The 16,449-nt window shown below is 49.9% G+C and overlaps 1 protein-coding gene across 10 annotated transcripts in view; it reads left to right on the forward strand.

Moving 5' to 3' along the window:
* FARP2 (FERM, ARH/RhoGEF and pleckstrin domain protein 2) overlaps positions 1-16,449 on the forward strand; it is a 98,407-nt gene that overhangs the window by 54,002 nt on the left and 27,956 nt on the right. For all 10 annotated transcript variants that reach the window (XR_006336029.1, XR_006336030.1, XR_006336031.1 and 7 more), the window contains 5 exons: positions 4,549-4,696; positions 12,125-12,220; positions 13,830-13,993; positions 14,322-14,390; positions 15,004-15,061. Coding sequence is in view for 7 of the 10 variants with exons in the window: in XM_043878805.1 (XP_043734740.1) it covers positions 4,549-4,696; positions 12,125-12,220; positions 13,830-13,993; positions 14,322-14,390; positions 15,004-15,061 (535 nt within the window). In the remaining 3 variants the exon portion in view is untranslated. The remainder of the gene's footprint in view (positions 1-4,548; positions 4,697-12,124; positions 12,221-13,829; positions 13,994-14,321; positions 14,391-15,003; positions 15,062-16,449) is intronic.

The following is a 16,449-nucleotide window of genomic DNA, read 5'->3' on the forward strand; positions in this document are numbered from 1 at the left end:
GCTGGGGAGCTGCTGGCGGGGAGGGGTCCTGGAGGCCTGGCCCCTGCAGGGGGCCTGCAGATGCAGACACACCGACGCCCTGCAGGTGAAACTCCACTGCAGGCCCTGCTGTCGGCTCGGGGGTGGGGGTGGGGGGTGGGGGTGGCTTTGAGTGACACAGACCCAGGTCAGACCCTTGATGATCCCCTCCCCTTCCTGAAGCACTGTGCTTGTCCACCATGTGTTCTACTGCTCACAGCCACAGGGGCCTTCTCGTGTCTGGTCGGGCGGCTCTGGCTTCCAGAGCTGTCAGTTGTGACCTGGACTGCAAGGATGAACCGCAAACATGAACCACAAGAATGAGCCACAAAGATGAACCGCAAAGATGAGCCGCAAGGATGAACCGCAAGGATGAACCACAAGGATGAACCACAAGAATGAACCGCAAAGATGAGCTGCAACGATGAACTGCAAAGATGAACCACAAGAATGAACCGCAAAGATGAACTACAAGGATGAACCACAAGAATGAATCGCAAGGATGAAGCACAAGAATGAACCGCAAAGATGAACCACAAGGATGCACCCGAGCCAACAGCCTGGAGCCGTACGGGCGGCCAGCACCCAAGGCTCTAGTCCTGCTTTAAGCTGTGGAGCCAGAAAAAGCCTTGTAGAGCCTGAAACTGTGAAAGTCCTGGAAGAAAACAGGCAGTGTGTTCTTGGACATGGACTTTAGCAGTACAGTAGGCCCCTTAACACAGGCTTGAGCTGGGCACGTCCACTCTCACACGGGCGGTTTTCAGCAGCAGATGCTACATGGGGTGAATTCTCAGAGGTAGAACCATGGATACTGAGGGCTGACGGGGGGGTGTATGCAGAGGGTTGGGGCCCCTAACCCCCGGTTTGTTCAAGGGTCACCTCTATCATTCTGGATCTGTCTCCTCAGGCAAGGAGAACAAGCAGAAATTAACAAATGGGACCTAATAAAACCAAAAAGCTTTTGCACAGCAAAAGAAACTTATCAAAAAAACAAAAGGCTACCTACTGAATGGGAGAAAATATGTCTGGTAAGAAGTCAGTATCCAAAATACACACAGAAGTCATACAGCTGAACACAAAAAAACAAACAACTTGATTGAAAATGGAGCAGAGGACCTGAAGAGACATCTTTCTAAAGAAACACACAGACATATGAAAACATGCTCAGCATCACTAGTCATCAGGGAAACACACACCAAAACCACAATGAGATACTACCTCACACCTATCAGAGGCTATTACAAAAAAGACAAGAAATAAATCAACAGAGGAGTGGAGAAGGAAGATGTGGGGGGTGTGTGTGTGTGTGTGTACATATAATACACATGTGTATGTATATATATATATATATATATACACATACACACACACAATGGAATACTACTCAGCCACAGTAAGAAAGAAATCCTGTTATTTGCAACAATACAGGTGGACCTGGAGGGTATTGTGCCAAGTGAAATAAGTCAGACAGAGAAGGACAAATACTACATGATTTCACTTACATATGGAATCTTAGAAATACAGCTAACTAAAAAAAAAAACAAAAACAAAAAGAAATACAGCAAACTAGTGGATAGAACAAAAAAGAAACGGACGCATGATATAGACCACAAACCAGCGGGGTGAGGGATGGGGTAGAGGAGTAAGAGGTACAAGCTACTGGGTAGAAAGGAGATTAGCTACAGACTGTACTATACACACAGGGAATGTAGCCAGTTGTTCAGTCGCTCAGTCCTGTCTGACTCTGCAACCCCATGGACAGCAGGCTTCCCTGTCCTTCACCATCTTCTGGAGCTTGTTCAAACTAATGTCTATTGAGTCAGTGATGCCATGCTACCATCTCGTCCTCTGTCATCCCCTTCTCCTCCTGCCTTCAAACTTTCCCAGCATCAGGGTCTTTTTCTAATGAGTCAACTCTTCGCAGCAGGTGGCCAAAGTATTGGAGCTTCAGCTTCAGCATCAGTCCTTCCAATGAATATTCAGGACTGATTTCCTTTAGGATGGACTGGTTGGATCTCCTTGCAGTCCAAGGGACTATCAAGAGTCTTCTCCAACACCACAGTTCAAAAGCATCAATTCTTCAGTGCTTAGCTTTCTTTATAGTCCAACTCTCACATCCATACATGACTACTGGAAAAACCATAGCTTTGACTTTATGGACCTTTGTCGGCAAAGTAATGTCTCTGCTTTTTAATATGCTCCCTAGGTTTCTCATAGCTTTTCTTCCGAGGAGCAAGCATCTTTTAATTTCATGGCTGCAGTCACCAACTGTAGTGATTTTGGAGCCCAAGAAAATAAAGTCAGCCACTGTTTCCACTGTTTCCCCATCTATTTGCCATGAAGTGATGGGACCAGATGCCATGATCTTAGTTTTTTTAATGTTGATTTTTAAGCCAACTTTTTCACCCTTCTCTTTCACCTTCATCAAGAGGCTCTTTAGTTCTTCTTCACTTTCTCCTATTAGAGTGATGTCATCTGCATATCTGAGGTTATTGATATTTCTCCCAGCAGTCTTGATTCCAGCTTGTGCTTCATCCAACCCAGCATTTCACATGATGTACTCTGCAAGGAGATCAAACCAGTCAATCCTAAGGAAATCAGTCCTGAATGTTCATTGGAAGGACTGATGCTGAAGCTGAAGCTCCAATACTTTGGCCACCTGATGCAAAGAATTGACTCATTAGAAAAGATCTTGATGGTGGCAAAGATTGAGGGCAGGAGGAGAAGGAGAAGACAGAGGATGAGATGGTTGGATAGCATCACTGATTCAACGGACATGAGTTTGAGCAAGCTCTGAGAGTTGGTGATGGACAGGGAAGCCTGGCGTGCTGCAGTCCATGGTGTTGCAGAGTCGGACATGACTGAGCAAGTGAACTGAACTGAACTCTGCATATAAGTTAAATAAGCAGGGTGACAGTATACAGCCTTGATGTACTCCTTTCCCAATTTTGAACCAGTCCATTGTTCCATGTCCAGTTCTAACTGTTGCTTCTTGACCTGCATACAGATTTCTCAGAAGGTGGGTAAGGTAGTCTGATATTCCCATCTCTTGAAGAATTTTCCACAGTTTGTTGTGATCCACACACTCAAAGGCTTTAGTGTAGTCAATGAAGCAGAAGTAGATGATTTTCTGGAATTCTCTTGCTTTTTCTGTGATCCAGCAGATGTTGGCAATTTGATCTCTGGTTCCTAAATATATAGCCAATATTTATAACAACTATAAATGGAGTACATAATCTTTAAAAATTATGAATCCTGTTGCACACCTATAACTTATATAATATTGTACATCAGCTATACATCCTTTTTAAAAAGACAGGAAATAAGTGTTGGTGAAGATGTGAAGAAGAGGGGAACCCTTGTGCACTGTTGGTGTGATTGTACATTGGTGCAGCAGCTGTTGAAAATAAAATGGAGGTTCTTCAAGAAACCAAAAACAGACTCAATATTCTACTGAATATTGGCGTATATGGGAAAAGAATCTAAAAAAGAGTAGATGTATATATGTGTGTCAGATTCACTTTGCTCTACACCAAAAACTAACAAAATGTTGTAAATCAACTCCAATTTAAAAAATCTAAAATAAAAAAATAAAAAATCTAAAATAAATAAAATTTAAACTAGAGCTACCATATGGTCCAGAATTCCACTCCTGGGTGTTTACCCAAAGAAAACAGAAACACTGACGGGAAAGGATACACGCACCCCCATGCTCACAGCGGCGTTCCTTACGACAGCCAGAACAGAAACACCCCCTCAGTGCCCGTCAGGAGATGAGCAGGTGGAGAAGACGTGTACATACCGTGGGGTTATCGCCTCGCTGATGGCTTATTGGAGTGATAAGCGTCTAGTCAGCTTCAAAGGACAGACATTTCCATCCAAGAATGGAAATCACAGGAATGACATTAACCAAGCAGTCTTGTTATTCCTAAAAGATCCCAAAACTCAGGCTTTCGGAAGCAAGAGGAAAAAGAGCTGTTTATGGAGGTCGCTCGTGGAGGCTTTGGGCTGTCCTGAGCGCCCACCCTGGAGCCCCTCACTGTCTGGACTGTGTGCCAGGCGAGGATACCCCAGCTGTTTTGGTGATTCTATTTTTGTTCATTTTCATAATTTAATTTTTATAAAGGTATATTCTAATGGTTAGCATTGTACCTTTTAAAGTTTTGAAGTGGGTTCAATGAGATACTAGGGTTATCCGTGCGTTACTCGTAGTGTGGCCCATATTTAGTATTCGTCTCTGCCTGTAAATGTTTGCACATCACTTTGTCCATATGAAGATAAAATTATAAGGCTGAGCACCTCATGAGTGCAAAGAAAAGATTCGCCCCGGGGATTACAGAACCGAAGGAAGGGGACGGTTCTGTGGCCTGTGTGCAGTGTAATTTGCCGTGGGTGGGTATCCGTGGGGGAGCGGCCGGCCGTCTGGAGATCGGAGCCCCTGTGCTGGTTGTGTTCCCTTCTGTTTTCCCGGTCTCTCTGTCCGAGTTTCTGCTCTCAGGAGCGCTGTGAACTTGCTGTCTTTCATTGCAGGGGCCAGACTCCTGCTGAGTCAGACTTCCAGGTGCTGGAAATTGCCCGGAAGCTGGACATGTACGGCATCAGGTTTCACTCGGCTTCTGACCGGGAGGGGGCCAAGATCAAGCTGGCCGTGTCACACACGGGCGTCCTGGTGTTCCAGGTAGGTGGGCGGGGCGCTGTGCTCACCTGCGCTGGGAAGTCTGTGGCTGAGTCACCTCAGACTGGGAGGCAGAGTGTTGCGGACTGTGTGATCCGGCCTGTCCCCCTAGAGAGGTCGTTTCCTAGTCCTGGACTCTGTCCCGGAGCCCGCTCTTCCTTCTAATGCTGTTCGGAAGGTCCCCTGACCCGGAACCTCACCCCGGGGCTCAGAGTGACCTGCAGGCAGGGTCTCCCCCGGGGCTGAGGGGCCGCTGCCCATGGGGTCTCCGCTACAGGCCACAGTCCCACTGACTGCGGGAGCCAGAGCTGCCTGGAGAGCTTCTGGGGTGGCCCCGTGGTCCTGGGGGTGTCTACCCCCATTGGGTGTGAGCATGGGAGGAGACACCGGAAGGGCCCCGAGCTGTGTTTCTGGTGATGTGTCTGCGTGCTGGGCCGGCTGAAGCACCCGGAAGCAGCTGCGGGTGCCAGCCTGGGCTCCAGAGCCCTCCCTGGCACGGGCCCTGCCCAGGACCTTGGCGCCTCGGGGAACGCGGCCGCCGGCTGCAGCTCCTCCCTCCATGGCCAGCTTCACGCCGCCCCCCGAGACGGCCAGTCTGAGCCTGGCCTCCCCGACCAAAAATGCTTCGTTTCACCGTCTTTGCCTTTCTCTTTTAAAATTAGGCATCAAATTTCAGTTTCCTGTCAGAAAGAATGTCAGGCTTGCACTTAGAGTCAGCAGTGTGGCTTCCCCTGAGCGTCCAGGCCCTGCCAGGCCCAGGCCCCACACGCACGCCCTCTGCCGGCGGCCCCTGCCCGGCACGCGGGGGCAAGCGCAGCCCTCAGAGTCGAGGTCGTCATTCTTCCAGAAAAGGGCAAGTCGTCTATGACCAGAAGAAATTGCAAAAGCAAAGGATTAAAGAGTTTGGGTTAAAGGCGGCAGATTGAATCCATTTCCACTCCCTCAGAATCCCCACTGGAATGACAGTGAAGGGATTTTTTAAACTTTGCATCAGTAAGACCCAAGGATGGAAAGGAGAGCAGGGGCTGTCAGCTGAGTCTGGGAGCTCGGAAGGCCGGTGGGATGACCGCGAGGTGCAGGAGTGGAGCTGAGACCGGCGGGCCGGAGGCAGGACAGTTAGAGCGCCACCCCGCCCCTGGCAAGGGCCTCCCCTTGGAGGTGGAGGGGAGTGACTGTGAGTGGGCTTCTGAGCCTGCGGTCCCCACTCCAGCCCCAGGAGGTGCCGGCCAGCCCTTCAGAGCCTCCTCTTCAAAGACTCATCGCAGACACATTGACGATCTGAAAGCACTGAGAATCAGAAGAGCACGCAGAGTCCCACATGCTCATCACACGGGTTCTCGCCGGACTGTGTTCTCACTCCCTGCCCCCCACACACACAGATCACATATACAAGTACCAGCACGTGTACACATACACAGACATGCAGAACACATGTACACACGCTGACACATAAATATACACAGAGCACCCACACAAACCAGACATGACACAGACCACATCCACACACGAGAGACACATATACACATAGACTACATATACACATACACACACCAACACACACAGAGACCACATATACACACATACACACACACACACACAGAGATGTATAGATAGACAGATCTATGGATACACAGACACATAAACACACAGACATACAAACCACATATACACTCACATACATACGTGATACACATGTACACAGACATACACACATACAGACCATGCATACACGGAGACACACACATGTACAGATACATATATACAGAAACAGACCACATACACACAGATACACACACACAGACACACATATACAGAGATACATATGTATACACAGATACACCTACAGACACACACATATACGCAGAGACACATACAGAAAGACACACCATACAGACCATGTATATACACACAGACACACAGAGAAGCATATACACACATAGACACACGACACACACACAGATGCCCAGAAACATGCACATATACATATATATGTGTGTGTTAAGTCGCTGCCGTCATGTCTGACGCTGTGTGATCCCATGGACTGCAGCCCACCAGGCTCCTCTGTCCATGGGATTCTCCAGGCAAGAATACTGGAATGGGTTGCCATGCCCCCCTCCAGGGGACCTTCCCTACCTAGGAATAAAGCCCACATCTCTTAGGTCTTCTACATCGGCAGGCTGGTTCTTTACCACTAACACTACCTGGTAAGCTGTACACGCACAGACACATGTATAAACACAGGCACACACCTATATACACACAGAGAGACACATGTATACACTCAGATACACACATGCACAGAGACACACACATTTTTGTACACACAGGCCACATATATATACACAGACACACACACACATTCTTCTGAAGCCTTGAGGGTGAGGTGCCCTCACAGGGCCCTTTCCCCTGAGTGTGTGCCCCCTAAGAAGAGACCACCCCTGTCGTGACTGCTGTGCGGCCGTCACTGAGGCCCCTGACTCTTGAATCTACGGGTCTGTCCCCGTTGTTAGCTCCTGGCCAGTCGCGTCCATGCAGCTCCTTTTCCTGCAGGACGGGGTCCAGTCTGGAAGCGGCTGTAGCATTCAGCAATCATGCTGCAGACGCCTGCGATCCAGAACACTGCAACAGTGTGTGGGCCGTTTTCCTGTGGCTAGAATCGGCTGGTGGTGCCCAGCTGGACCACATGCAGGTGACATGTGACCCCTCAGGGATCATCTGGGGCACCACCTGGCCTCCCTGGCGATGCGAACGCTGACCGCTGTGCTCTCTGGTTCTTCGCCTGTATCGTTACTGGTCCTTCTCTTTCAACTCATGCGCATCCTTGGAGAGACGCTGCACCTTGTCCAGTGCCCTGTAGACTAGCGTCCCTGGGCAGTGCCTGGCCAGGGTTTACCAGATGCTCCCTGACTCGGGCACACCTGGGGCCTCCTGCTAAACTCAGACAGTGACAGGGAGAACCAGGAACTTGAGGAAAACCTTCTTTCCAAGGAAGATGGTATTTGCAGGGCAGGTGCCAAACTTGTGGGAAGAAGAGACTCAGAGAAGCAGAAACTCGGGGCTGGAGACGGTGCAAAGGCAGGAAAGCCTCTTTACCCCATGCCTCGTCCCCAAGGAACGGGGCACAGCTTCAGCACAAGCCTAAACTCGCACGTGAGTTTTGATTCTGGCCTGGTTTGTCATAGTAAAATATTGGTAATTAACTGTTGGAAGGCTGGTTATGCAAGTGGTGCTGCATCCACGTTATGGGGTAACCGGCCACCTGTCCAGAGGACACAGACTCTGTCCTAATAAACGAGACAGTCTCTGAGATGTGCTGTTACATGGAGAGAGTACTCAGCTGTGTGTGTGACTTCCTGCCACTTGTGGGGAAGAGAAGAAATCACACACACAATTTATTCCCTGCAGAAAGGCCGGCGTTGACCGCCCCTCGGATAGTGATCAGAGTCAGCAGGCTTTCAGAAGAGGGGAAAGGGGAATGCTAAATCTGGACTCATTTTGGTGCCTTGTTAGTATATTACTGTATTGCATGTTCTTTCTTTTTTTAATTTAAAAGTACATTATTGCTAAAAGTGTTAACCATTATCTGAGCCTTCAGAGAGTCATAATCCCTTTGCAGTAGTAATGTCAAAGATCACTGATGACAGATACCTTAGCAAATATAATAATGAAGAGGTTTGAAATATTGTGAGAATTACCAGAGTGTGGTACAGAGAAGTGAGTGAATGCTCTTGGGGAAACGGTGCTCCTAGACTTGCTCAGAGCAGGGCTGCCACCGGCCTTCAGTGTGTCTGTGAGACCTTCTCCAAGAAGCCTCAGAAGTAGAAGAAAAGCCTACACCTTGAAGCAAGAGCCGGGCAGGCACAAGGACACGGGGCCAGCGTGGCACAGGCTGGCGGCAGGAGACCTGGGAGACGCGGCTGAGAGCTCCGCAAAGCAGAGGAAGAGACGGAGAGGGAAGCAGAGGGAGCTCCCGCAGCGTCCGGGCAGCCCAGCCTCCCAGGATTCCAGAGGCTGGACCCAAACGGCAGCAAGGAATTGTTACAGACGTTCCAGGAGGAGAAGCATCCAAACTTCCAGGCATGGGTTTCCAGACAGAAGGTGCCCACAGGCCTTATTCCGAGTGAATGGAGATGGGGCAGGATTTGTTGTCTGAGACATCAGAATACAGATCAGAGGGCTTCCTGGGAGGAGGCGGGAAGGCGTGAAATGCCACCGGGCTGGACACTGGAGGATGGAGGTTCTAAACTTGGAAGAAAGTCATTTCCAGTCCAGAATTCTGTGCCTGTGCAGCCGGACTCCTACCCAAGAAGAAAGTAAAAGCATTTCCAGACATGCCGCTTTTCAGAAAACTCAGTCCCCGCGCAGCCTTTGGGACCCTGATGGTGGGGAGAGGCTCCGGGCGGGAGCTGAGGACACGGCGACATGTTGGGGAGGGAGAGGGGTGGGCCATGCTCGGATGCGGAGAACCTGTGTCAGCAGAAAGACATCAGGGGCTCCAGGGAAGACGGCCCAGAGAGAAACAGACCTGACCGGAGAGTTCCCTGGGGCTCCAGTGGTTAGGACCACTGGCATGTGTGTGTGCTCAGTCGTGTCTGACTCTGAGACCCCATGGACTGTAGCCCATCAGGCTCCTCTGTCCTTGGGATTTCCCAGGCAAGAATACTGGAGTGTGTTGCAGTTTCCTCCTCCAGGGGATCTTCGCTTCCCGGGATCAAACCCGCAACTCCTGTTCGACCCCTGGGTCCCAGGTTCAGTCCCTGGTCGGGGAACTGAGATCCTGCAAGCCCTGTGACACAACCAGAAACAAGCCCATCAGTGACGTCATGGGTGAGATCATACTGGAGAGCTTTAAAGGTCTGCAGGGAGGTTTTGCGCTGAACCGGTGATGGGTACACAGAAAATTAAGCAAATGGAAAGAGGCAGTTAGTAACTCTGGGAGAATTACAGGTAAAGGAGGAAAATACAGTTGTAGTCCACCCCTGCCCAGTTTGCGAGCAGCACACACATGATCAACAGCACAGATCAGATTTGGTGGCGCCCGTGGGGAGGGGTGGACGCGGTCCCGTGGTGTGCGGTCCAGGCAGACAGCAGCGGGAGCCAGCTGTGTGGACGCAGGCCTTGGCGGACAGGCCCTCTTTCCACCTCCCTGAGCCCCGCGTCCAGAGCCGGGAGCTGAGGCGTGGCCTTTTCTTCTGTTGCCGTGTGAAAGTTTGCTGATTTCGTGGATGGAGCTGAGAAGCGTCCAGTGTCTCACTGTGGGCCGCAGGTGGAGTGACTGCCTGTCGGCCGCGCTGGGAGGTGGGAGCTGACATTCAGTCCAGACCTCAGGGACATCTCTTAACTCAGGAATGCAAAGAATTGAGACGGAATGCACAGCACGTGAAGTCCACCCTTCAGAAGTATAAGTCAGTGTTTTCAGTATTAATATACTCGCAGAATCATGCGGCCGTCGCCCCAATTCCAGAACATGTCAACCCCACCCTCCCCAGGCCCTGGCGGTCCTGCCCCGCCCGCTTCGCCGACCCTCATGCCTCTGTCTGCGGATGTCCCTCCTCACACCTCCCTGGGACTGGCCTCGGGGCCTCTGCTGCCCCTCCCTTCAGAGCATGTCCATGTCGTGCGTGTTTCCAAGCCTCCTTCCTCCTTATGGCTAAAGTGCTGGGCTGCTTTTTAGTATCTCTGGCAGGAAAGCATTCTTCATCTTGCCGTTTCCCCATCCTGAGTTTGTGGAAAAGAGTAAATGGTCACGAAGACCAAGGACAGAAAAGAAGGTGCTTCCATACATTCAGAGTTTTTATTCTGAAAGTTTTCAAGCTCAGAGAAGTACAAGAAGGTACTGCGAGCCCCTTCGCCGGGCACCCCCACCCGGGTTCCTGTGGGTTCCACAGGTGCCCCTGCCTCATGATTTCAGACGCTCCCACCCAAAGCTGAGCTGCCCCGCCCGCCCGGCCAGGGTCTGCCCGTGATCGTCAGTGGGAAGTGCCTCCCTTCTCTCCTTGTCCTCATGGCCGTGGTGCCCCGGAAGGACCGAGGCCAGTCACTCGTGACGTGGGCCTGCCCGGCCCAGCTGCTGCTGAGACGAGAGCCTGTGCGGCGAGTCCCGGACGGGAGGCTGTGAGTGGTGCAGCCCCTGGCGGCCCTGTCTGTGTTTGCGGGGCGGCGCCTGGCGCCTGCTCCAAAGGCACCGACAGGCCTCTTCACAGAGGGAAGTCACTCAGCAGCGTCCAACTCTGTGTGACCCATGGACTGTAGCCTACCAGGCTCCTCCGTCCCTGGAATTTTCCAGGCGAGAGTACTGGAGCAGGGTGCCGTGTTTCACAAGCTGTGTCTTTATTTGTTTGCTGCGCTGGGGCTTTCTCCAGCTGTGGTGAGCGGGGCTCCTGTTCACTGCTGTGCCCGGGCTCGGGAGTGGGGGTCCGTGGGCTTAGTTGCTTGGTGGCATATGGGATCTTCCCAGACCGGGGATGGAACCCATGGCCCCTGCATTGGCAGGCGGGTTCTCATCCGCTGCACCACCAGGGAAGCCCGCAAGGAGACGTTTTGACCTCTGTAATTTAGTATTTGTGGAGAGATACTTAAGACTGTGAATCTCCCTCATGGTTGCCAGAAGGCTGCTTTTTAAATTCCACTGTTCAGGCTCCTGGAGAGGTTTTCTCATCTGTTTTACTTGGTTGCTGTGGACACAGAGGTTTGTCTCCTGATCTTACTGTTACACGAGTTGTAATTCAGGTTGTAATCTGATATTTGATCTTTAGTCATTATTTCTTTTGATCTTTAAATTGCCCCCCATCCGGGCGTCCCTTCAGGTGACCTCTGTGCCCTTTGACCTCTCCCTGTCCTTTGTCCTTTCTGAGCACTTACTTACTTTCTCACGCAGTAACGTGGTCAAGGTTCTTGTGTTCCTTGCCTGCCCCACCCTGGAAGAGCAGAGTCCCAGTCTCCAAGGGGGAGGAGAGTGCTTAGAAGCCGGGGTCCAGGCCCTGGCGCTCACTCTGGACAGTCAGGAGTTCAGCCCCGGCTCCGGGTCCCCTCCGGCACCCCCGGATCACTCCATCCTCCTTGCTTTCCTTCGCTGAGAAACTCGGCTCTGCTCCTGCCCTGCCCAGCCACCCCCACGCCCCTCCCAAGCACTGTCCTCACTGGGGTGGCTACAAAATGTTCACTGTTAACACTGACAGAAAAAAAGTTTGTATCAAAGCTTTATCAGAGCAATAAAGTGTTCTTCCTAAAACAGATTCGTGTGTTTAGTATTGACATTTTAATTGAGTCATTCCGAATGTAACAACTATATAATGAGTTCTAAATATAATTTGCTTCTGAATATAAAGCTGTGCTTTTTGGCAAGGATGTAACTCTGTTTCATGGGAAAGTATGTGTGTGCGTCTGGATTACACGTGTGTCGATACTCAGCATCCATCTCTTGGATTTTAGAGCAGCACCAGGATCAACACTTTCAACTGGTCCAGGCTCCGAAAGCTCAGCTTCAAGAGGAAAAGGTTTCTCATCAAGCTCCACCCGGAGGTCCATGTGAGTGTCATCATGAGAACTCTTGAAGCTAAGGGAAGTTCCCTCTGCTCAGTTGTTAATGACTTGTATATCAATTCAGCATAACACACACGAGAACGTAAGGACAGGATTGCTGGCTGGGGCTGGACTCTGGGGAGACCTGCCCAGGGCGGCCTGCCCGCAGGGTGGGCCGGCAGCCAGAGGTGGCTGAGCGGCCTGAGAGCGTCCGCGGCTGACGGGCTCCCGGGCCGCTGAGAACCGTAGCGTCACTGCAGCTGCTCCTCCTTTGGGTGCCAAGGCTGAGGTACAGAGTGTTTAGCTGTGGTCCGGAGCCCCGCAGCAAATCAGTCCAGCGTGAACGGAGGGTGTTTCCAGCGTTCTCCTGTGTCTGTCTCCGAAACTGACCCTTCGATAGTTCTAAATGAGGAAGCCTTGACTTTCAGAAAATGAATGTTCCTTTCTTTTGTCCATAAGTTAATAACTAAATTTTTCCATAAGTTAATAATTAAATATAAATTTACTGAAATTAGTAAAAAGGGACAAACGTAAATGTCTATACAGTCTGATGGGAGGAAAAATCCAATACTTGAGACAATTCTAAGATGTTCATGGTGTTACGTGCCCACAGTGCCAGGAAGCTGGGAGACGGCTCAGCCAGCCGCTGTGGCAGGGGGCCTGGGGGCTGCAGCTCAGCCCCAGCCCGGAGCCGAGAGCCTGGGCCAGTCTGGGAGGGGCTGCCCCTAAGCTTCTCAGAGGCACTGGATTAGCAGGGGCTTTGTCAGACCAGGGTCACTGCGACCTGCAAGTGTGTTTATTTTGTGCAGAAAGTGTGGACAGATAGCTTAACTGTTTGTTATTCAAATATTTCTTCTAAGAATGAAAGAGAAGTATAAAGAATGCCAAGAACATGTACAAATGCAAGTAAAAGGCTAGTTTTTTTCTTCTATAAGTTAAAAAAAATGTCTTTGGCAGTTATTCCACAGAGACAGGGAAATAAGAGAATTAGTGCAAAATTCTGAACTGTGTCTATTTCTACACCTGGCGAGGTTATGTTTTATATCGATTCCTAAACACTTAGATTTTTAGGATTAAATATAGGAGTTAAAGTATTGATATTGTACTCTTTTGTAAGGTAATTTGGTAATAAACATTACAATGTCCAAAAATGTGCATTGTTTTTGAGTTCAGTATAACATTTCTAGGAATTTATCCTAAGGAATAACAATGAGAGATAAGGCAGTAGTTTCTTCATGGTGATGTTTGTGAGCCTGAAAACCTTTGTGCCCTGCTCATCCAAAACACCCTCAGAAAACCCACAGGAAAGTGACTGAGTGACGACAGGTAAATGTGTCAGCCAGCACAAAAAGATGCCTTGGTTTCCTCTACCACGGGAAAAGGTTTCAAAGAGAAACTCCAAAATGTTAGCCCTTGTGATTTAGATGACGGAACTTCTCTGACATTTCTACAAAGAAATATACCACTATATTTTTCTCCTCTCAAATATAAATGGAACCAGAAGTCTACACAACTTTCAGAAAGAAAATCTTCCTAGTTTTTAACTTTGGAGTAGCCTGTCTTCCTAGATTTTCTTCCTGCTCTAGTTACTGGAACCTTTGCCTTTCACTCGTAGGGGCCCTACCAGGACACCCTGGAGTTCGTGTTGGGTAGCAGAGATGAATGTAAGAACTTCTGGAAGATCTGTGTGGAGCATCACACCTTTTTCAGACTCTTTGATCAGCCGAAGCCGAAAGCTAAAGCCGTCCTCTTCAGCAGAGGCTCCTCCTTCAGATACAGGTGGGCGGCCGCATCGCTGTTGGCCTTGTCTTGGCGCTGAGAACGCGAACGTCCAGTCAGGGCGAGGGTGGTTCATGGGCAGAGAACTCCATGCGGGCTGCAGCCACGGAGCCACAGGGGACGCTCAGCACACAGAGTGGTGGGGAGAGGCCTGCGGACGGCTGTCTGCAACGCTGGTCCTGCTGCTAATGCAAAGCGCGCTGTGTCAGCACATGTGTAAACTTAAGACAGAGGCTGGGCAAGTCTTACTTTTCCTTTGCTTCTGTGAAAAATTAGTGCTGTGTACAGCTGTTTATTCTTTCCTGTAAAATGTGAATTTTATTCGCAGTGGAAGAACTCAGAAACAACTTGCTGATTATGTCAAAGACGGTGGGATGAAGAGGGTTCCGTATGAAAGGTAAATTCTCGCATCTTCGTGACAGTGTGGGTGTTTATGTCAGCGTTTTAGGCGCCCTAACGTTTGCTCGAGTAAAAGGCACTTCAGCTGCGTCGGTGTGTGTCTTGACACTTGAGTTCTGTTTCTTCTGTTTCATTTAAAGGTGATGGTTTGCGTTTTACTGTCATTTAAGTTGTTCAGATGCAGATGACACTTTTTGCTTCCAGTCTGCCTCACTCCACTCAGACATTGTGTTTTTATAGAGGATGGTTTTCATAGTATTAAACTTTGGATCTGAAAATTCATGTTGTTTCTGTGAGTGTGGATCTCTTCCTTAATTTCACCTCTTCTGGACATGTATTTTTGTTTGCATCCTTTTTTCTGTCATCCTGCCATTTCTGGTTAGATGCCTCAGGGCGTGTTACAAACCCTTGGCCACATTTTCATGTGAGTCCTTTCTCACGGGTGCAGCACATGCTGCTTTAGAAACGGGGTCTGCACCCTAACGCTGTGTGCTCCAGGAGCTCCTCTGATGATGCGATTTTTATAAAAATGCACTGAAGATGAGAAAAAAAAAAAGCAGTGGGGTCAGGCAAGTGGGGCGTGGGGCTCACCGCCTGTCCTCTGTTTCCAGGAGACACAGCAAGACCCGGATGTCTCTCCGTGCCCTCAAAGTGGACTTGCCACGGCAGGTTAGTCCTTCTGTGTAAACGCACCCGATGTAGGCACCGTCCCCTTTTAGGGAATAGCCTGGCGTGGTTGCAACAGGAGTCCTAAAGTTAGTCTCACCATTTACATGGCAGTTCCAGTCCTGGGACCCTGTTTGCAGAAAGGAGTCCCGAGTGAAGAGGGAGCTTTGTGGGTGGACACATGTCACAGTGTTGCTTGTGACCCTAGAGACCCCAGCGACCGCCATCCGTGCTGGTCTGGGTGTGGCCACCTGTCAGGGGACTCAACAGCCACTAAGAATCTCGTTTCAGAAGCGTGGAGCCCGAGAGGGACACGTTCAGGAAGCATTAGCAGTGACACTGGCAGTTTGCACAGTGACCCGTGGAGAACCTTCTTCCTGATTTAAAAAGACAACTGGGTGCTCGAGGGACGAACCCTCACAGCAGCAAATGTTATCTCCCAGTGACCGGGCCCCAGGCAGTTTTTATCTTCTTGTGCTTCTCATCTGACTTGGTTTTCTGCAGTGGACACAGTGCTTTTTGTTGTCAGGAAAACAGCTGAGAAATACAACTTTTATTAAAGTGTGAAGTGATGATAATGCCAGCTTGTGGAGGGGTGGGGGGGCGGCGATTTGCTCAGTGAAGCTGTGTTCGCTCAGTGGACATTTTGCTATTACGTTAAAGGTAAAAAGCAAGAAGCAAATGTGTGCACCTGAGTGTTTGGCATGACCACAGCTACTAAGTCAGGCGCACACAGGCCCCCACACACGTGCCACAGGTGACATGTGGCCGTGGTGCTGGACGCGAGGCTGGCGTCGCCGGCTCCGTGTCCCGGTCTGCCTCGCGGTTGTCTCCCCTGCCTTCACGCTTGCCTGTTGACTGCCACATGCAAGCCTGTCTTTACATAGGCTCTTGCTCTTTTCATGTAATATTATTTCATAATTCTCTGTGTGCATCTGTGTAGTTTCATATTTATAATTTTTTATCGCTGCACAGCATTCATTTTTGTTGCAAGTTTATCATTTATACTCTAATAGTATTTACAGAGCTCCAGTTGGAGCTCATATATTAACACTTCTGTGTCCCCAATTTTTTTTTAACTGGGTTTTGAAATAAAAACATTGTTTGACTCTTCTGGGTATGTTTTCTATTTAGGAATCCCTTGTTAAATCTTTGAAATTAAAAGAACTCACCTTTGGATGCACCCACGCATCTCATCCCCTAGCAGCCCCAGCGGGTCAGGGGAACCTTGCTAGCTGTGACGGGCGGCTCAGCCCATCTGCAGCCACCCAGCCCCAGGGGACGCCAGTGTCCAGAGACGTCCCAGGGAACTTCAGGGTGACCAGGTGCCAAGGAGACTCGGGACTTAGTGACAGAAGTGGCGTGGTACCAAGCACATAGAGAATAGTGGC

This window comes from Cervus elaphus, chromosome 20, assembly GCF_910594005.1.
Source record: "Cervus elaphus chromosome 20, mCerEla1.1, whole genome shotgun sequence".
Taxonomy (NCBI): Eukaryota; Metazoa; Chordata; class Mammalia; order Artiodactyla; family Cervidae; genus Cervus; species Cervus elaphus.